Source organism: Numida meleagris, chromosome 4 (genome assembly GCF_002078875.1).
Source record: "Numida meleagris isolate 19003 breed g44 Domestic line chromosome 4, NumMel1.0, whole genome shotgun sequence".
NCBI lineage: Eukaryota > Metazoa > Chordata > Aves > Galliformes > Numididae > Numida > Numida meleagris.
This window is the reverse complement of record NC_034412.1, coordinates 69039035-69061225: the sequence shown is the minus strand read 5'-3', so window position 1 is coordinate 69061225 and position 22191 is coordinate 69039035. Positions and strand designations below refer to the sequence as shown.

Genomic DNA, 22191 nt, shown 5'->3' with positions numbered 1-22191 from the left:
CATTCTGTGTTCTCATAAATACAGACCAGCAAGGTAAACGTTGACTGGCTTCTGGTTTGGTTTTATTTTGTTTTTTAAAGTAAGTTGCTGAATATATCATTTGCTGTGAAGAATATAAAGTAGTGAGCACTTCAAATTAAAGAACCTGGAGGGCAGCGGGGCTGTTCCTAAAAAAATGAATCTTAAAAATCTAGCAAAACTTTGACCAGTTTTTGTCGTTATTCAGGTAACATATGCACACTAAGTCTCCTCTCACTCTAGTTGTTCGGGTATTATAACACCTTCTTGTTTAGGTAGCTATAATTACCACGTTGTTTATGAAACAGAAATGCAGACATGAGTCAATTAAGTAGCATGTAACCAATGTGTAAAGAGAGTGCGCTTGCTGGGTACTAGGCTGTTAACAGTTCCCCTCAAACTTTTGAAATACGTGTAGCCTGCATAATGACTTTCCCCATGCAGTCTGTATTTGTCTCACGTAAAGTTGCACTGCGGTATTTCTGTTGCAGAGCTTCTGCAGGGCCTCTGTATTTACATCTGTTAGAGCAAATACCTGTGGCATGTACCGTATCTGTCTGCAAGTACTATAATATCACTGGTCTGTTGGTATTAATTCTGTTCCTTTTTGATTTTAGTTGTGTGCCTGGTCGCTTACCACATATTTTTCATGCTGTTCGTCTGGTCATATTGGAAAACAATCTTTACTCTGCCAATGAATCCTTCAAAAGAAGTAAGATAAACTTAACTTTTGTTTCTGAAATAGCTTAGTCAAGTGCCTGATTTTGTAGCATTTGAATAGCAGTCTCTGATCTCATGTGGTTTTACACTGTAGGAAGATACGGCTAGTAGTTACAGCTTCTTATTTGGAATAAGTCAGATTGCAAATGGCATAAAAACAAAAAGAAAAAGACACCTCTGAATGTTAAAGATATTTGAATTATTTTTTTTAAATGAGACAATATTTATTATATTTAAAAAAAAGGAAAATCCCTTCAGTTGAGGGGAAAAAAAAAGGATGTTATTTGAACTAGCAGCTTAAATCTCTGCAGGGCAGTATATTTTTATGTGGAGAAAAAAATCATTTCTGTGTGCTTAAGACACATTTTGAGTTGCCTGTCAGCATTTGTCAGTTGTCCCCTAAATGCAAACTACTTCCACATCTGTTTGGATATGAAGGAATTTGGTAGTGGCATGAGCACCCAGTCGGGTAAGCTGATGGTGGGAAGCCAGGACTGACTAAGCAGGAGGCAATGAGTACTGAAAAGCTACATGGAAGAAAGGTCTAAGGTTGATAGATATCCCTAAATCAAAGTCCAGCTGGTATAGAAGTGTTCAGTGAGAAAGATCCAATTGTCTTGAAGAACATTAAGATCCCAACTATGTTCAGCATTGCGTATCCTCAAGGCAGTTGCTTTTAGTTCTGTGTCGTTGATTTAACTGAAAAAAATAAAAATAAAAATCTTCATAGTCTTAATGAAGTTATTCCCCATGCAGCTTGGTACAACCAAAAGAAGCATTCGGCCTCTTCCATCCTGTCTAAGTACAGACACCCCACCTTCCTCAAGAGATGCCACAGAACCTCTCAGCCAAGAGGAAGCATCCTGTGGTTGTTCTGGTATTTGAAATGCCCATGAATGTCCGCTTCTTTTGGGATGGACTCATAGTTTCATCTTCTAGAGCTACTGTGCCAACATGATATAAACAAATTGTGATTTCTATGGCCTATTTTGCAGGAGTTGTTCTCTGAATAATTTTCATTCACTAAAAACAGATGTAGTGAAGACAAGTAGATGATTCAAAGTGAAATTCCTTGAATTTCACACTGCAGCCTTTACTACGTCTTCGAGCAGTGAGGAGGGAAATAATTGAAAAATTAATTTCATTTAGTAATTATGTCACAAAATACATGCATGTATATGGTGACTGCAGTGATAAAACAGAAGGCTTTTCAAGTCACTGGTCTGGTGTTGCTAAAAGACTTTCAAAACATCTTGACAAATCCTCAGTAATTATGCTAGTATTTGAAAGCCACCACAGAATGCAACCCAAGCACTTCAAAGATTATATTAAAAGTAGTAAAGCTAGGTAATGGGAAGCAGGGTGTGATGTTTTTGTGTTCTTTGAATTTACACGGTGTTGCTGACAAAGTGACATCTTGTGTTGTTCTGTGTCTTTTTGCTAATCTTCTAGGGCAATATTTTAAAATTTAATTAGCATGTTTTGTGATGTTAAGTTACTGTTTGGCTTTCAGTTTATGGGATAAAGTCTGTACATGCAAGTGGATGCACTTTCAACTTATCTGTCAACTAAAGCAAATACTCATTCAAGGACTAAAAAGAGAATAAAGCTTTTGAGTTTTGTTCTTGTGAATACAGCAGCTGGTACAAATTGCACAGCCTGCATGCTACTTTTTAAGGTTATTTCAAATTTTACAAATAGAAAAAAGTGTTAAAGTACCAGCACTGTGGCTTGTAACTGAAAATATTGTTAACCTGACACTTGTGAAGTTCAGTGTGTTATCCTTATCCCTCTCATATTAGAGATAGTTGCCCTGAGAAATGCTTCAAACACAAACAGTACTGTGCTACCCTAACTGCTTCAGGTCACACTGTGCCATTCCATGCCTGCTTGCACCAGCTGTATGGTGCAAGCATGTGGAAGTGGGAGAGAAGATGGCTTCCTGGAAGGTTTTGCAAGACTACTCTGAGAAACAATACCAAATGATGGAGTGATAGCTTTGCATGCTTCAAAACAGAAGCAATAAAAACAAAGGTCTTCTGAAGTGAGTTTCTGCAGTGAGAAATCTTTTGTCACCCAATTAAAATCAATTTAGATGTTAGCAATGGGAGTGCATTCTTACTAGTTAAAAATGAAAGGTGATCTGAGAAGCTCAGGCTAAACTGTGAACCACTAGCTTCTGCAGTAAGACTGTGCTATCATCAGGATGTTAGAATGATGCCTTCTCTATGGAAGTGAAAATGAGTTCCTACCTCTGTATTTTTTTTGATCCCTTGGCTTTACATGCACTGCTTTTGTTTAGGGGGAAAAAATTGTCTTACTATAGTGACTAACTCTTAAGCCTTTCTATAGACATAAATGCTAGTGATACCAACGACTTCCATATCTGCCCATTTCAAGGAGCTGCAGTGACAACACTGGCTGTGATGTGGTACAGAGGACCTAGAAGTACAGCAAATTTGGGCTACACTGTGCATCTCTTTCAGTATATTTTTACCCTCTCAGCAGAGCTATGTTTGTCCTTGCCGTTTCCATCAGTGACAGTTTCACGCAGGAGGTGTTGAGATTGAGATTCTGCCATGCAGGAGGTGTTGAGATTGAGATTCTGCCATGCAGGATGCCCAGCTCTTCTCTGTTCCCAGCAAGGCTGAGGTAAAACCACATCCTAACGCACCCATGAAGAGAACAGCCACTCTCCAGTGATAGAGGATAAAAGGGAAAATGCCAGAAACCTGAGATGAGATTCCGCTATCTTTTCTGGTATTGCTAGCAACGTATTTTCTTTCAGTTAAAGGCATCCCTAGCTTATGTTCATTATCTAATATTTGGTATGATGGAGGTAGGTTAACTACCTTTCAAAGGATTGGTAATTAAATTTGATTGTGCTAGCTCTTGATCCTGCCCTTGACAAGTGTCTCTTAATACTTCTGGAAGCATTCAGCATTACATCTATACCAAATCAGAAACAATTTTGTCTTGCTTCAATGATTATTCAAAAAATGCCATCAACTAAATTAATGCTCTCAGGAACAGTGAGTTATTTGCTGTAATACCTTGTACATGCTGCTAATCCATCTTTATGTAATGAATGTTTCTTTTTACATCTCTACAGGTACTTAACTTTAAATTTGCTAATGCGTCTTTGGTTTTAAAAATTATTTCAGTTTCATCTGTCATACTCAGACAAAGAATCCCTAGAAAGGGAGCCAAGAGGTGAATCCCAGCAGGAAGTCTTACGACGAGCAGCCAAGGATCTTCCCATCTATACACGGACAATGTCTGGAGGTAAATAGGTGTTCGGGACACAATGAAATGCAGGTGTCATGGTGTGCTTGGCTGCCTGAACTATTTCAAAAGGATTTGGATTGGAGGGAAGAACTTCTTTTCATAGATCGTAAACGACATGACCTAATAACTTTAACTTAGCTCCATGCAGTTATGTTCATTCAGTAAAAAGTGTGTTGGAAAGTAAATTGCTGTGTACAGTTTCTCATTTTACAGGGGACTGACAGTGCCTTGCTAAATGTTTGCAAACTGAAATTAGCCAGTAGCTAATAATACTAACAAACTGTGTGTGAAGCTGTAGTAGTTTGAACTGCATTGATTTCATTACTTTGTTCATGAGTTAAATAATAATAATAACAAATTAATCATTAGCTGTGTATAATATTAGCTGTATATAATTAGACATCATAGAAAGAAACAGTTTCTGTTTTACTTGCTGGCTGTTCAGCTGCAGGAACAAATGATATTGTAAATTTGTGAATGCTTGAGCCTAATGATACTGTAAGTTTGTGAATGCTTGTTAGCTTAGCAAATGCTCATAGAAAATTAAAGTTGTTAGAATAATAGCTTAAAATGGCTTGTTGTTGTTGTTGTTGGACAGTGTGGAAAGGTTTTATGGTCTGCTTCTAGAAAGTATTTTATGGGTTTGGTTGGTTGGTTTGTAGCGCTTATTTGAGTTTTTTTGAAAAAACTATGGCGGGCATAGTTAAGAGATTGCAAAAACAGCATTTTGGCTTCGCCCTGCTAGATTCAGCATTGCAGTACCTAAAGAATGCTTCAGGGTTTGCAAGTTCTTCTGATCTCACTGCAGCACTTTCCTGAGAGCTCAGCTCAGCAGAACTCTCAGGAAACAAAATGTGTATCTGTAAATTAAGATCTAATCTTGCAACTTTTTTCTTTAGCAATCAGATACTGTGACAGATGCCATCTCGTAAAACCAGATCGTTGCCATCACTGTTCTGTGTGTGACAAGTAAGAAAATATTTTAAATGATTAGCTTTCCTGAATAAGTGTGTTTTGCTTGATGCAGAATTTTGCATGCAGAAGCTTTTGGTTTTTGTTCTTAGATATTACAGGTTTAATGATTCAACAGATAAGCTTTTTTTAATCTTAATTTTTATTTTTCAGGTTTATTTTTGAGTTATTACTGTGGAAGCCTGTAATTCATTTGGTGACTTCTTGATGCCAAATTGGATTATGTGGTCTTACACACCATTTCATTAATGGATGACAATTATTAATAAGAACTTTCCTTAAGCATGTAACCAAAGGTAGCTGATTAAAATTTGCTTTTTTTGTTAGAATCTGAATAAAGACCACTGTTCATCTTAATCTAATCATGGTGTCACTTTCATCTTATCTGAGGTAATAAACTTAATATCCTATTTTTTGTTGGATAACTTGAAGGTTATTTCTGTTTAAAGAAGGAAACAACCAAGCAGCCCCCATTACTAACTGAAGCAGTAGTGTAAAGTTTTTGTTCATATGTGGAAGGAAGCTCACCTCCAGATTTCCCCCCAAAGTCTAATTACTTTCTTTGCCAGCTTTCATCCCTCTAACTTTTTTCCTGTTAACTGCGATGTCTGTGGGCTTCTCCACTCTTGTGGCCAATTATTTGAATGTCTAAACTGAGGAGAAGGGGCTTCTTCAAAGGCTGATTATTGTTACCTTAAGGCTGCTCCAAATACTCTTCAGCTGCTTATGTATCAGACCGTGCAACACTGCTGTGAGGCAGAGCAGACTTACCATTTTGCAGAGGAACTGAAATCATCGGTGACAGAAGGCAGAAAGAGAATCTTGGTTGTGTTGTGTGTGGTGGAGACTGCAGTGTAAGAAAGGAACAGTCCCACCTCTAAGCAGGAGATAGTGTTTTCCTGTGAAATGCTGATTAATTAATATATTTCGCAGAATACCTTAATTTCGTCCTTTAAATTTCAGTCGCTTCAGTTATGTCTGATTTTCTTGTACATGTTTTATTAATGGAGAGTGATTCAGAGCAAAAAGATTTTTTTATACATGGTAAGTTCTTAAAATGCATATGTGCATATATTTATATAAATACTTGGAAATATCTTTAGTTGCATCATTAAGTATGTAATAATTGAATTAGCCTAGTTCCTAAGTCTTTGTCAGAGAATAAAAAATATTTGAAAAACCTGTTCAGACAGGGGACCAAATCTTAAAGTTGATGTTGTAGACAACATGTTCTTGTGTCACTAAGCTCTTGAAAAAAAAAAGCGTTTTGAGTACTTGCAGGTAAACTGTATTACGTGAAATTTTTGAAGTCCTCTTTGCTTATCAAACTAGGTAACTAATAATGTGTATGGGTAATCCTGATCTGTACTTAAATAGTTTAATTCTGACACATAACTGTTTCTGACTTTTCTTTCTTTTTTCTTTCTTTTTTTCTTTTTTTCTTTTTTCTTTTTTTTTTTTTTGATACTTTGAAATCTGTTGCTTACGTGGATTTTTTTTTTAAGATGCATTCTGAAAATGGATCATCATTGTCCTTGGTGAGTGTACTACATGCTCTTTCTTCTTACTTTCTGATTTGGTAAAACAAACACTTTAGGGATCATAGGTGGTGGTTCACTCTTCCTAGAGTTGGATGTTGACATGAAATTACTAGTCTTGCAGGACAGCTGGAATTGTTTACTTCATATCCCCTTGCCTAGTTATGAGCTGTGAAAAGAAGTTTAGATACCATTTTTCATAAATCTTTGAGTCAGGTAGAGTGAGGAAGACTTCTGTTAACAAAGAAAAATTCCCTTAAGAATTTCATATTTTTTTTCATGCGTTTTGAGTATTGTTGTGGACTTCATTTCACTAAATGATGAAATATTACTCTAGCTTGAAAACCAAGGAGAAGTGCTGTGCCCCGTTCCCCTTACTGAAGTACCGTTTGCCCTGCAAACTAGAGCTCCCAGGACAGCTAGTGTGGGCTTGCTGGAAACATCTTGTTAATTCTTTTAAGTGTTGTTTTCTTGCTTTCTTTTGCCTCCACTTTCTCTTCTACTCTTCCCTCTTTTGCAGCATATTGGCCTACATAATGTTTTTGTTTTCCTGCCCTTTCTCAGCAGCTCTTGGAACCAGTGGGTAGGGATATGGAATTAATTTGCTTCACTTTGGCAGGCGTCTCACAGAAATCATTAAAGACAAATGTTAGAAAGGTCCAAACGGAGAAGACTTTTCTCTTGATTATCTAATATTTCTGATAGTTAAAGAAGGAATGTGAAATTTTATTTATTTAACTCCGAAGAATTCTGTCAAATTTAGCAGTGCATTGATAGGTTTTGTTAGTTTCTTCATGCAGCCAAATAACAGAAGAAGGGAGCTGTTTACCAATAAATTCTCCATGGGCACCCATTCAGTATTTTTCATTAGGTGGATGTAATATCATTACATGTTTGATAGAGCTATAAAATTCGTAATACTTAATATATTGCCCTTAATGGGAATCTGCTACAGTATTAAATGAGCCCTCAACGTGTCTCTTTGATAATATATATTAGTAGCTCATTATCATGTCTTACTCCCTTAAAAGTGGGAAGCAGGTAAACTTCAAGCCTGTAGAAGGATAAAATGAGATTTACATTAACATTTGGATGTATAAGCATTCTTAATCTCTTCTATTTGCTGTCATGTTGTCTCTGGTATGGAACAATTTCTTTATTCAACAGTAGTATTCCTCTTATTATTTTATATAAGTGTAATGGTAGAACACGGATACCTAAACCTGCCTATAAACTAGAAAAATAACTGTAACTGTGATTCATATTTACATTAGATGTGCTAGGAACAGATTTCATTCAGTAAGATGAAACTGAATTTCAGTAATCTGTTGAAAGCTGTGCTGCACTGTAGCGTTTCTTATAAGGTTTTTTGTTTGGTTTGGTTAGAAATACTACACTAATCTGGAAGTTAAAGCTAAAACACATTTCAGTGGCTTGAGGCACCACAGATAGGAAGCAAATGTGGGTCTACACACTGATATTACCTTCTTTGAAGTAAATAAGCTTAATCTTAAATTGGAGGAAAGCAAAGCAAATAACTACCTTTACATTCCATTTTCATTTTTACTTGTTTGTTATCAGGGTGAACAACTGTGTCGGATTCTCCAATTACAAATTTTTTCTTCTCTTCTTGGCTTACTCTCTACTGTATTGCCTTTTCATCGCTGCGACAGATTTACAGTATTTTATCAAGTTTTGGACAGTAAGTACTCTAACTTACATACTGTAAGAGAATGTAGCTACTACTGTGCAAGAAGTAGACTTGAGTTTTACATTGTAACCTAATATCTTTTCCTGTGAAGTACATAACACTATCTCTTGTGTATGTCCTACTTCATGAAATTTCACTTATTCCTGCCTTTTTTTGAAGCTATATACAACAGCAACCATTTAGAAAGTATTTTGCAAGAGAATTGATATTGTAGATAAGTTATGTTAACAAATTCTAATGTTATGCTATGAAAAAGCTTCAGGGAAATATTCTTTTATATGAATTATGACTATCCAGGTTCACAGCTTAGGATATTACCCTCTTATGTTTGCAGTTTTTCTGCTATACTGTAAATAGCTAATTAAACAAGATAATTTATCTTCCAAAAATTACTTCTCCCTAAAAGACACTTGGAAGTTCAGATCCAAATGTCAGGTTCTTGTTGTCAGTGCTTATACTAGCTCAAGAAAGGGCCAGTTTCTTTAACTTACGTGCAGTTGAAAACCAAATTGCATGGCTGTCTGTGCATAAAAGGTGCATCATTTATTTACTCAGGCTCTTGTTGTATGATATGTTTCTGTCTGCATTGAATTGGATTGGGATGAATAGAGGATTATTAATAATCAAGTTAAATAGCTATTTCCTCATTTCTAAAAGCGTAATTTTTTTTTATTTTTAGAATGGCCTTCCTGATACTCAAGCCAAGTTCCACATCATGTTTTTATTCTTTGCTGCTGCTATGTTTTCTGTCAGTCTGTCTTCTCTCTTTGGGTACCACTGCTGGCTTGTCAGCAAGAATAAGTCAACTTTAGGTAAGCTTAATGCTTCTATGTTTGGCAGCAAAAAATAATGAACAGATGGCTGTTTTATCAGAACAGGTTTTAAGGCAGTGCTTCTGTGTTTAGTTGTAAGTAAACTCAAATATGCAAATGACAGTTTAACAGTTACATGTTCTGTCCACCACGTAGTTGAGGATGCATGGGAAGGACTCTGCATTATGGGTTAATTTTAAAAACCTCAGAGATGATGGCCTGTGCCTCTGCTATGAGAGTATTTACAACTGTGTCAAATGTCATCATTAAACCAATCTCTCTCACCACCCTGATGTGTGGCTGTCAAGTTACACCTGTCCTTTACTGTGTTGTGGATTGTATTAATAATATCAATTCACTGAATTTTCTAGATCTCTAAATGCTTTCCTGTTGACACAAGCTGAATGAGGATAGGCCTTTTTTTTTCTTTTTCCAGTTTTCTTGAGATTTACAAATTTGTAGAAGATTAAAGGAAAACTTTGAATATATATTATTTGGAGGAAAGCTTGTTTACTTGAAGACTTGTGTAGGGTTTGTGGGTTTCCTCTGCATTCTGGATGGCTTAAAGCCCCTTACCCTTGACTAGGGAAGTGCTGTGGGAGCACAGTTCCCCCCGCGGCTCCAGAGTGGTCCGTGTGAACTGTGCTGTCAGTGCAGCAGGACATGCTTTATATAGCCTGCTATATATATAGCCAATTAGGGGAATTAAATGGCTATCAGTCAACATGTGGAAGGTGAAGGAATTTTCTGCCTTAGGCACTGCAACACTTGAGGCTATATTTAGCTCTGTTCCCCTGAAATTTAGAGTGGACATGCACAGGAGTGATCTGTGCCTACAAGTAAAATGCTTTCTTTAGGTAGCTGTAAAACATACAGTGTTTTTGTACCCCAGGGTGTAAAAAGCTACTAACACAGGGTAAGCTTGATTTCTTTTCCATTGCACTTACTGTAGTAAACACTTTGTTCAGTCTAGTTCTTCTGAACACTGTGTATATCCACATATCGAAACCTTCGTGTAACACATCGTGCCATTAGGAGTAGGTTCCTCCCTCCTCCTCTCCTTGGTCAGGGAGGAAGCTGGCAGGACACTTCCACCCATCCCTGCACATGCAGCAGTGTGTAGCAGTGACTGTGGATTCCATGAGCCAGCCAGTCATTTGAGCAGCACAGCCATTCCTCTTGGCTGGAGATGTAATTGCATGAAAATTAGTGTGAAACTTGAATGTGCTATCTTGTGAAGAAATCTAATGATTTTTTGTTTTGTCTTTAAGAGGTATTCAGAGCACCCATATTTCATCACAGAACAGACAAGAACGGTTTTAGCTTGGGCTTCAGCAAAAACCTAAGGCAGGTGTTTGGTGATGAGAAGAAGTACTGGCTGTTGCCTGTGTTTTCAAGGTACACTCATTTGTTGAAACTGTTCAATGGTCAGGACCCACAGGGTTTGGGGCTTGGTTTTTGTTTGTTTAGTTTTCCGAAAGTAGATATGCTAATATTCATTTTAGGGGGGAGAAAAGGTTCTTCAAAGCATTTATTGTAAGCATTAGACTAATCTTGACTTTTTTTTTGTAGTCTAGGGGATGGTTGCTCCTTTCCAACTTGCCTTGTTAATCAAGATCCCGAGCAAGCCTCCACACCTGGTGGTCTCAATTCAACATGCAAAAAGTAATCTGCTTTTTGTTATTAGTTTCAAGCACTTGGTATTCTGTTTTGTGCCAGTGCACGTATAAATTGAACCATGTTTTATTAATTTAAAAGTGGCAAGCAAGTGTAGATTTTCCTATTAAAAAGTACAAGTCAAATTTAAAACAGCTACGTTGTAATTCAGCTAAGCCTGAGACTTGTATTTAAATGTATGGAAATAAGAGGTTTGTTTCCTCCATACACACACACACCCTGTAACTCTGTCTCAGTTCAGTGGCATCCCATAATCTGTGAGTTTTCCATGCCTGCCTCGTTAGTGTCAGCATGTTCTGTTCTGCATGTGGGCAGTTAGTTGGTCTGCCTGATGGTGTTGCTGTGCAAAGCTTTTAGGGAAGGCCAGCTTCTTTGTATCTGATGCAAGTCTGTTTGTGTACTGGAACCCAGGCCTTAACATCCCTGTATGACAGGGATCCCTAAAGTAGGGGGTGGGAAGGAAACTGTGTTTTCAATTCACATGTTCTGTTACTGCTGATAATCAGAAACATTTTCTTAATCTTTATCCTTTGTGGCCATGACGTCCTTAAGTATGAAAAGCATGCAGATGTTCTTGAAACCAATTGAAAATTTCACAATAGCTTAGTAAATGACATTGTAACTTTTTAGCAACATTTACATGATGAAGAGTGATAAGGAGAGTAGTTATGAATACATTGACTAAAAAGGGATAATGGAATCATATTGACAGTCTTTTATTGGTAAAACAAGTATGTTGCATTTCAGCTAGCTGTGCACCAACAGACGAGAAATGACATCCAGCTGGTGAATGTTTTAAATCTTGCTCCAGTGACTGAGTCAGGGAGTAGGGAACCATAGCCTAAATTAGGAGAGAGATTCTAGAGGTGTTCTCTCTACTGTTATCATAGCAGGTTTACTGTAGTGGGAAAGAATATGGATAGAGCGCATTTGGAACTAATGTGTATACATATAGATTATCTGTCAAAGAAAAAATTATAAAGTTTCCCTGTTCTGTGCTAGGGAGTTGCTTTTTAGCTTACACTTGTACCTGTAAAAACTACACTGCGATGTATGTAATGGTAGAAGTTGAGTGATTCATCAGAAAATAAGCAAGGTACGGGAAGTAAAATACCACATGTGACAGACTGTTTGAAATGTGTGGTAAGGAAATGGAGTTTTACAGCAGCGTTCTTTTTAATGACATTACAGCGAGAGCCACCTGTTCCCTGCAAAGCCGCTACGCGACTCCCAGAGCCACCTCCTTACCGACACACATTCCTGGTCGGACATTGGTGCAAAGGCTGAAAAGGGCAAAGTTGGTAAGGAACTGACGTATGCTGCAATGATTCGCTCCATAATAAACTTTGGCAGATATAGTGTAAAAACGACCATAGTCACTCTGTTTGTTTTCACAAACTATGTTTCTTACAGCTGTGCCACTAAGCTTATTTTATGCATGTTTGTAGAAAGTTCGGTATTTCAAGCTGCCATGCCCTTTCACATTAAACCTGACAGAGAGGTACTGAGAGCACCAGCACTAATGGGTACCAGTTAACATTTACCATCAGGCTGGGAATTCTTTTGGGGACAAACTTCTTATACAAGACTACAACGATGCCTTGTTGCAAAAGCCATGTAAAGAAAAAAGCCTTTTTTTTTTTTCTTCTTTAAAGGTATGAGCAATCCTGCATTAACTATGGAGAATGAAACCTAGCTTCCCTAAAAAGAAACATCTGAATGTTTTAGGAAAGGTATGTTGATATTCTGTCTATTTAATTTTCTGTTCCGTGATTCCTTATCACTTGAAGAATGCACAGAAGTTCCTAAAATACTTCCTGTCTGTTTACTTTCCCCTTCAATTTGTTTTACCATAATTTATGATTTTAAACTAAACCTCTGGTGGGTCGTGCTCGCAAAACATTGTTTCACCTTTATGCTCATTGCTTTTAGGTAGTATTCCAAAATGTTGTTACTCCCTTTCTCTAGATAAATAATGACATTTTGATTACTTGGGCTGTTCAAGAACTCTTTCTAAAGCTAGGTTTGAAACTGAAGTTACTTCTTAACATTGAACATAACAGATTATAGCTTGCTCTACTAAGCAGGCAAAGTTCTATTAGAGGATGAAGGAACAATAGATTTGTTGTTCTAATATGTAAAACTATTAGCAGATTGTTCTATGCTAGGTACTGAGCTGCATCCTATTTAATAATTTAAAAAGCAATGCCAACTTTAGATAAATGGCTGTCAAAAACAGATTGTTTCTTGCATTAATACCTTTTAACATGAAAAGCAGGTTTGAGAAGCAGCTAGCAAAATCTGTCCTGTATACAAGATGATTACACCTTAATAATAGGATTGTAGGGTATGGCCATAGTTGATCATTACATTCCCTTTAGTATTTGAAGACTTTTAAGTCCACCAAACTGTGGAAATCAACTATTTCATATTTCAAGGTTAATAAGATTCCCATTTAAGACTCTTGCACTAAAAAATTTCAGCGTGCTGGCTAATTTATGATTCTCCAACAGTGTTGGAAGACTCATTCCAACAAGGTCATTTCCATCTCTATTACTGAAGCCTTTTTTCAATCGTCCTCAAAAAGTGTCTCAAATGGATGTCCTTCACTTGTGTGTGACGTGACTCATGGACATGCTGTCGGACTGCTTTATGACTTCTGCAGGAAGCATAAGGCACGGAAAGCAGTTGGGGAAGTGTAACTATTGCAATTAGACCAGCCAGACATGGTATTCCACTGCCAAGACAGATAGTAAAAACAGTAGGTGTACAGATACCAGCAGGTGGCCTCTAGCTTGTAGTAAAAAGTTCCCAGAAGTTCAGTAGTTATTTCATCAAAGAAATTGGCTTCACCAAGGACAAATCATGCCTGACAAATGTGGTGGCCTTTTGTGATAGAGCTACAGTGTCAGTGGTTAAAGGAAGAGCAACTGACATCATCTACCTGGACTTGTGCAAAACATTTGGCACTGTCCCACATGACATCCTGGTTGCCAAATTGGAGAAAAATGGATTTGATGAACGGACCGTTCGTGGGATAAGGAATTGGCTGGATGGTTGCACTCTGAGAGCTGCGGTCAGCGGCTCAATGTCCAATGGAGACTAGTGACGAGTGGTGTTCCGTGGGGATCGGTGCCGGGACTGGTGTTATTTCACATCTTTGTAGGTGACATGGACAGAGGAATCGAGTGCACCCTCAGCAAGTTTGCAGACAACACCAAGCTGAATGGTGCAGCTGATGCACTACAGAGGGAAGGGATGCCATCCAGAGTGACCTGGACAAGCTTGAGGGGTGCACCCATGCCAACCTCATGAAGTTCAACAAGGCCAAGTGTAAGGTCCTGCACCTGGGTTGGGGCAATCCCAAGCACAAATACAGGCTGGGCAGAGAATGGCTTGAAAGCAGCCCTGTGGAGAAGGATTTGGGAGTGTCAGTTGATGAAAGACTCAGCATGAGCCAGCAATGTGCACTTGCTGCCCAGAAGGCCAACCACATTCTGGGTCGCATCAAGAGAAGGGTGACCTACAGGTCGAGGGAGGTGATTCTGCCCCTCTGCTCTGCTCTCGTGAGACCCTACCTGGAATACTGTGTCCAGTTCTGGGGCCCCCAACATAAGACGGATGTTGAGCTGTTGAAGCAAGTCCAGAAGAGCCATGAAGATTATCAGAGGGCTGGCAAACCTCCCCTACAAGGACAGGCTGAGAGCTGGGGCTTTTCAGCCTGGAGAAGAGAAGGCTCCGAGGAGACCTCATAGTGGCCTTCCAGTACCTGAAGGGGGCCTACAGGAAAACTGGGGAAGGACTTTTTATAAGGGCATGTAGCGCCAGGACAAAGGGAAATGGTTTTAAACTGGAAGAGGGTAGATTTAAACTAGAAATTAGAAAGAAATTCTTTACTGTAAGGGTGGTGAGACACTGGAACAGGTTGCCCAGAGAGGTCCTGGGTGCCCCCTCCCTGGAAGCATTCAAGGCCAGGCTGAATGGGACTTCAAGCAACTTGGTCTAGTGGGTGGTGTCCCTGCCTATAGCAGGGGTCTGGAACTAGATGAATCATAGAATCATAGAATGGTTTGGGATGGAAGGGACCTTTAAGATCTTTTCTTCTACTTGCTTGGAGATGATATCCCAAATAAGCTGGCAAGACTTCTTGCAATAACTTAATTTTTTTAAATGTTCTTCAATTCTAATGATGTATTTTGTGTTTTATGTTCTGTTCCAGTTCAAGAAAAAGCTGTTGTTGGAAGGAAGATGGATTCTTCCAAAATCAGCCCTATTGGCCAGCTGCTCCTGTCTGCTCCTATGTGGATGTGCTCAGAAAACAAACTGACAGATGATTAGCTGTCTCCATGTCACTGCTTGAAACATGAAACAAAACATGCTATTTTGAATCACGTAAAGAATGTTTCAACTTAAATTTACTAGTTTTGAATGGTGAAGAGCGATTCTGAGTACTGCGGGGGGTGGGGGGTTGGGGGGGTGGGGGGGCAGAATAGTCTGAGTTTACTATTGTAAAAATTCTGTGGCTGGTTTTACTTCAATATTCAGCACAAAAAAAAATGTGACCTCCTTATGTACCAGCCTAGGTTCTTGCCCTGGTTTTCAAAGTTCAGCTGTTAATTCAAATCACTGTAAGTATTTGACTGACTTAAAAAATCAAATGTTTGCACTGCTGGCTTGATAAAGTGGGAGAATGATCAGTACTGATTATGGACACTTTAGTTGCTTGGTGGACTGCATTTTCTTTTGAGCGCTTGATATACTGTTTTTTGAAGATAAAGCAACCCAAGTGAAGTGTCAGACTGTTCCTGGAACTGTTTTGTAAAACGTTATTGCAAAGGCTCCCTTTTAAATAACTTGAAAAGTTGTGGAGGGGGAAAAAATCTCCTTTGATAATTGAATACTAGTGAGTCTCTGGTAAGTGAGTGATTAAAAAGCCCACATTCAGAAGGATAATATATAAGTGAAACTGCTACACTGGGGATTTTTATGAAAGCTGCACAGGACAATCCTATGAAATGGGGATTTTAATCTCCCATTTAGAGCCTTCATCCCTTTAAGAAAGGGAAGGCTGGCACCTCACTTGAACCAAAAGGCATTTGGTTTTGTCATTGATGTTGTTTTTGTGTTGTTTTTCTTTAATTATTATTTTAAACAAATCTGTGTTCCTGATGGCCACTGTCTTTCAAAATCTCACTTCTTCTTAACTGATAGTTGTCTCAAATATATTTTACATGTTCTTTGAGTCACTGCATTTCTGACTGCATAAATTAATTATTATCATTTATAATCAAGGAGACATTGTTGTAACTTATGATATTTGCAGTTATGGGACAATGGACATTTGACTGCAATACCAAAAGGCCAGACTGCTGCACATAGGAAGCCCCACTCCATTAAGCTGGAGATACACAGCAGCTTTCTTAACATCTGAGTTAACCAGCCAGATAATGAAAGATGTGTTATCGACTGCAAAGTCAAGGAAGCTTCCACAACACAAATCTAATTGTCTTGTGCCTTTTGTATACACCACATCTATGGTATCAGTGTTTACATTTAAATGCAAAGTATTTGTTGTTCTGAAAATAGCAAAAAGGAACTTCGTTGTGCTTTTCAGGTAGAATCACAGTGTAAAGATTCCAGTTGTTTGCTGAAGAAGAGCAAGCCCATTTAGAATACTGGTAGCAAGACTAAGTGATCTCTGAAAGGAAAAATCTTATCATTAACTCTTCTAAAGGCAGGTAACTTTCTTTTGTTTTTCCTGGAATTGCAACTTAAGTGATAAGTGTTGGAGCACAAATGTGGATTTCTTTTTCTTGGGAGGAAAGAAGTATTGCGTTTTCTGGGCTTTTTTTACTCTCAAAATGTTAGCAACCTGGAATCATCTGATTCTTGCCAGAAGTGCCAGAGTATGGATCCATTGCTGTAGAACACTTTTTTTAAAACTAGCATGAAGGTAGCACATGGTTTACACGATGCCTGCAGACATCCCAGTAACCAAAAGTTTTCCACAGCTATTTATTCAGTGTTGTCTTATCAGCTTAGTTTGTATTAGTGTTTGTTTAAGGTGTCAAGGGGAGAGGGAAGAACATATATTTTTGACACTTCAAGTTCTCTGGCTGTATAGTCTTGTTTTTTATGCAGTCAGGGTGATTTGTTGTGGAGCATGCATTTGAAAAGAGTGAGTAAAAAGTTGAAATTCAGCTTTAATGTAACTTGTTCCATATTTTTACATAAAGACAAATACAGCTTTCTTTCCAGCAAAATTCACAGTGGGAATTGCTGTAATGCAGGTGGCAGACCTGCCCTGGGGCAGGAAGGCAGTCAGCCTCCCTGGCAGTGTCCAGGGCTCTGCAGGGTCTCAGTAAGGCTAGGAACTGATGTAGAGAAAGGACAGGGATCAAGAAATGCCCAAGTGTGTCAGCAGTCACATTTAGAAAGCACAATAGCCCTAAATAATGTTTGGTTTGGATGTAGCCATTGGCTGTCCCTCTAGGGGAAAAGTGAGGGACAGCATGAGGCCAGGGAACAAACTGATGAAGGGAGGGGAAGGGAAGATAAGACATGGGGGTCATTCAGTTGTGGTCAGCAAATCTGAGCCAGAAGGCCATGGCTATACCTGATCACAGGCTCCTATGAGCTGTGCCCCCATGAACACCAATGGCAGCTGGGGTGAGAGCAAGCACGTCATGCTCCGAGTTGTAGTTTCTGATTCAACTGTATTTTTGGCTTTAAGTGCCCCAAAAACCTATATAGTATATAGAGAAGTGAAAATGGTCATCCTGACATATTGTCATTGAGCACTGATGCTATTCCAATGCATGTGGGAGAATTTGTGGACAGGTAATAGGAGCAAGAACGCAATGTCGTTTGTCTGCTTACACTGATTCTCCTGTTCTTTACACTGTTATTGCTAGGCACTTTACTGTAGTCTTTAGGTGATTTCTGTATTTTTTTTAAAAGACTGCTTTCTACCTACTGTACAGTTAATCAACTTTTTTGCTAAAAAAAAAAAAAAGCCCTGATATTTGTCTAGAAATAACAACCCTATATTTCAGGCTTCTTTGGAAGTTAGATGAGTTTGACAGACTCATCTAATGGGCCTGAGTCCCTCAAGACTGTAACAGAGTTTATTTTGTATACATGTAAGCAGTTATATGAATCACGAGCCACCCCCACATGCGTAACAAGCTTCCTTAATTTGTATGTTAGAGCAAATCCACTACATCTTTACACCAGAAGTAGCCCACAAATATTATTTATATGGTGATGTACTGGTGGTGCAATGCTCAAAGTCTGCCCAGAGAACAATTTTTACTGAGACTGAGCATCTAGATGTTGGTTGGTTCCTTCAATTGAGCAATTAGACATACACAGCTGCTGCAGTGCACTAAATTGCTGAAAAAAGACTGAAAGCTTGGCAGTTTGAACTAATGAAGCCCTGGTACTTATTTCCAACTATGTGTACTTAAAATCATGGTCTTTAAGCAAGGCTTTAGCATTGGTGGAAGAAGCAAGACTGTTTTAGTGCATGGTATTCTACAGCTGTTGTTAGTCTCACAGCTGGACTAAATGTTTTCACCTTGATTCAGTTGACTGGTGCATGGGATGTAGGGGGAAGTAAATTTCTACATATATTTAGTATAGAACTTTGCCACTTGTTAATGTATTGCTCATATAAATAAAAATGCTTCATGTTCAGCAAATCACATATGTAGTTGGTCATTCCTATCCTATTTTTGGTTTCACCAGTCATCACATGTACTACAGCTTCATTAATGTAGTTACTGTAACTGCCCTCTTCACCAAGGCTCTTCACTCCACAGGAACATTTATGTGAAGCAGAGGCTGCAGTGAGCCTGGTTCTGCTCAGCCATGGCCCGGAGCATGCACTCAGAGCTTTTCCCCTCTTTTTACGGACGTTGTGGTTTTTTTTGGCTGAACGCTGGTTACTGAACCCTGTACAAAACTTCTCACCCAAGACAAGATTAAAGAAGAACATACTGTAAAACTGTATGGGTGATGGGGTGTTGCTGGTTGCAGCTATCGCTTTTTCAGCAGTTATGTGATAAGAGGACAGGAAAAGCAGCAGCCTTCTGGGATGAGAACAAATAGTGTATGACTTAACCCAAGGAAAGCCTTGCTTGTTTGTCCTTTGCTGTTTAATTTTCCCCTTTTCTAGTCATTCAACCAATCCTTTGGTTTCTCAAAGTTTTCCTAATCGCACCTATTCCTGATATAGAGTAACTCGGTCATCCTGCCTCTTGGGCAATAATTACAGGCTTTAGACTAGATCCTCAGGCTGAAATCTCAAGCAGATGGGCCCAATGCTTTGCAGCAGCAGTTTGGAGAGCACACAGGTTAAGCCACAACCCCTTTCCCACCTTCCTCCATCTTCACAGCCGTAACTGATTGGCATTTCTGGAACAGACCCAACATCTCCTGACAGTCACTATTTTGGGAAGCCTTTTTTCCCTTCTCATTTCAATTAAGAACTCCCAATTATAAATACAAAATACATTAATTATACAAGCTGTGTTACAGCCTGTTATTTTCCCCATACTATTAGATATTAAACTGGTCACTAGTTCAAGCAGGCAAGCACAAAACTAGGTCAGAAGCTTAGTGACGGTAGAGACACATTAGCAAATAATCTCTGCATAAAATACTACCACAGATACTACTGTGCTTCAGAGCATGCAGAGAGACAACCATGAAGGAAAGTAAGGAGCTTGCAAAGTTCATCTATTATATAATGAATGGAAAATAAAAGATAATGACACAATGTAATGTCTCAAAAAAAATAACAGCAAACTGTTCCAGATGGTAAGGTGATAAATGCAACCATGGCTCAGAACTATCACCCTAAAAAAAGATACAGCATGTTCTATGTAATGCCACTCGACCCTCACAGTTCAGCTGTTGCTGATTTCCAGTTCCCACATAAGTAAAGGCCTCCCCACCCCCGCCCCCCCTTCATCTAGTTCCCTTGCATTATCGTCAGTTAGCTTAGGCATTTCATGAGAGCAGGAGAGAGCTCACTCAGGCAAGAGAATTCTCCCACTTGAGCAGAGGCAAAGAAAAGCTCATCTGCACTGGCAGGAAAAGAACAAGAGAAGCCTCTGTCAAAATCAGATCTTTACATCTGGCATCAAAAAGCAAATTACATTCCAAACCTGAGATACAAAAAAAAAAAAAAAATGGGGGGGAATCCTCCTCATTTCTCTACCAAACCTACTCAGGCAAGAGGGAAGAAAACACCCAAACGCAAGCTCCTGTTAACCAGGCAAGGTATGTTCAGATTGAAGAATACCAGAAAAACAACTTCATGTTATGACTAGGGAAGTATCCCAAGGCAATTTGTGTTTTACTCTACATAAAAAACAGGTTTTATTATTTGTGAGATTTTGTTCTAATTTACAAACTATATATCCCACTAATTTTATTGGATGCTTTTGGCTCCCTTTGCCATCACTGACATGTCAGTTAAATAAAAAGCTTGAGAACTCAATTTATTCTTGTGTAAAATAATAACTTCACAATTAATTCCTTAAACTGCACTGAACTCACAATAACTTCACTAACACTATGGGAATGCTAAACAGCTGGCATTCACTGAGAAGTTCTAAAAAATGATTGACTGTGGAATTAGTTTCTTCTTTTCAGTGTGTTTAACTAGCTTAGACAAGTTAAGAAACCAGGTGGAAGTTCAAAAACAGAAGATCTGGAAATGCACTTTTCTCAAGTAAAAATGACACGTCAAAATGGGAAAAGAACAGCTAAAAAGCACATGGGCAAAACAAAAAGTGATATACCTTTGGGAGCCTAATGCAGGCCTCAAGTTTGTTGCCTTTCTTCCCCCTTTCTCTGACTGGCGCGTTAGTTTGTATGTAGCATACTGAAAATAAATAAAGCCACCAACACCGAGCCTTATGAAGCTACGTTTTCATTCTGCAAATGCAGCTCAGTCCAATGCAAAGGGAAAAAAAACTGAACATGCCACTTCACAATGGTAAGCATATGGAGACCAGTAATGAGGAGGAGATTCAACTGTGTATGACAGCTGCTACGCTGTGGTTCTGTTGTGATTTCAGTACATTGCTTCATCACTTTTCTAAATCAAAAATCCCAGATAATATCAAACACCTTCAAACAAATAAGCTCAATATTGAAACAGTAAGTTCTCATGTGGAATACTTAAAAGAACCCTGTCAGAGAGTACTGGACTCCAGCATACTCGTTTTACAAGCTGATTTAATCAGCCCTTCATCAATTTTTTTTTTTTTTTTTTTAAGTAAGCGACCACAAAAAAAGTGCAGAAAGATGCAGAAGAATTTTATAGAGCTGAACAGCAACTACTACTCAAGAACATTCAGCCAACATTATTAAAAGCAAGAGTTCTTAGGCACTAATGCTTGGAACCTAGGAAACTCTACTTAGCACTATAAAATGAAAATATAAAATCTTACCTGCCATTTGGGTTTCTGGGACAAGAACCTCTCAAAAGCTAGTTTTGATTCTGTAACTTTCATTCTGAAGTATACTGATACTTAAGACAGTGTTTAAGGTGACTCCCCTAGCATGAAAATTAATACCATCAGTGCTGCGTAATTAGTGGAAACACAACCTACAACCCTGCAGAAGCATTTTTACCGTATTTCTGTAGAGCTATACATGAAGCATACTTGTTAGCTACCTGTTTATTCTTCTGTGACTAGGCCCCTCTCAACATTTTGCTCAGCTCCACTCTTTGCTCTTGGCAACTGTTCAGGCTCCTCCATTTAAAGCAGTACTAGAATTATCTTTGATATCGTAATTTGAAGCTAAATAAAACCAGACAAACAATTACTGACTCCAAGGCACACTGCACCCTTTGGCTCCAAGAGTTCATGATGCCCCACTGTCACGCAGGGAACCAGATCTCTCTTATTTCAGCAAAACACAACATTGCAAGAGCATGTGAAGAGGAAAAGCACAGACCTTACACAAAACTGTTTGTTTACACCAGTTATGTCTTCCACTCCATAAACTAAAACATGAAGTAACAATTCCAACTTCACTGCATGGCATGTCCCCTGGGTGACCAACAAGCAGCAGATGTACCTGATGGTTGCCTGATGATGTAGATGTACCTGATGATGCCTCACCTAATTCAGGATCCAGGTCAGTCTAGATAAATATACTCTAATACCACCAGATCCCATATAAGTTAGCACTGGGAGAGACCTGTGACAATCTTGTCCAACATACCTGCTCACAGCTCAGTCAGAAGCTATCTTGCCTTCATAAATCCAGGCTTCTAATTCTTATCCTTTGTGTTTGGAAATGGTTTCTAGGATTAGCTGCTCCATCACCTTCCCAGGGACTGAGGTGACACCAACTGGTCTGCAGTACCTTGGGTCCTCCTTTGAAGGCAGGGCTGACATTTGTTCTCTTCTCCTCCTCAGGAAACTACCCT

At 38.7% G+C, this 22191-nt stretch overlaps 1 protein-coding gene across 4 annotated transcripts in view; it reads left to right on the top strand.

The window, feature by feature from the left end:
• The window catches only part of ZDHHC2 (zinc finger DHHC-type containing 2), a 31508-nt gene extending 13066 nt beyond the window's left edge, over positions 1–18442 (top strand). For all 4 annotated transcript variants that reach the window (XM_021396147.1, XM_021396146.1, XM_021396148.1 and 1 more), the window contains 11 exons: positions 636–730; positions 3903–4023; positions 4926–4995; positions 6504–6536; positions 8118–8238; positions 8927–9059; positions 10331–10457; positions 10632–10724; positions 11928–12037; positions 12392–12469; positions 14956–18442. In XM_021396147.1, coding sequence (XP_021251822.1) covers positions 636–730; positions 3903–4023; positions 4926–4995; positions 6504–6536; positions 8118–8238; positions 8927–9059; positions 10331–10457; positions 10632–10724; positions 11928–12037; positions 12392–12432 — 944 coding nt within the window. In that variant the 3' untranslated portion in view covers positions 12433–12469; positions 14956–18442. The remainder of the gene's footprint in view (positions 1–635; positions 731–3902; positions 4024–4925; positions 4996–6503; positions 6537–8117; positions 8239–8926; positions 9060–10330; positions 10458–10631; positions 10725–11927; positions 12038–12391; positions 12470–14955) is intronic.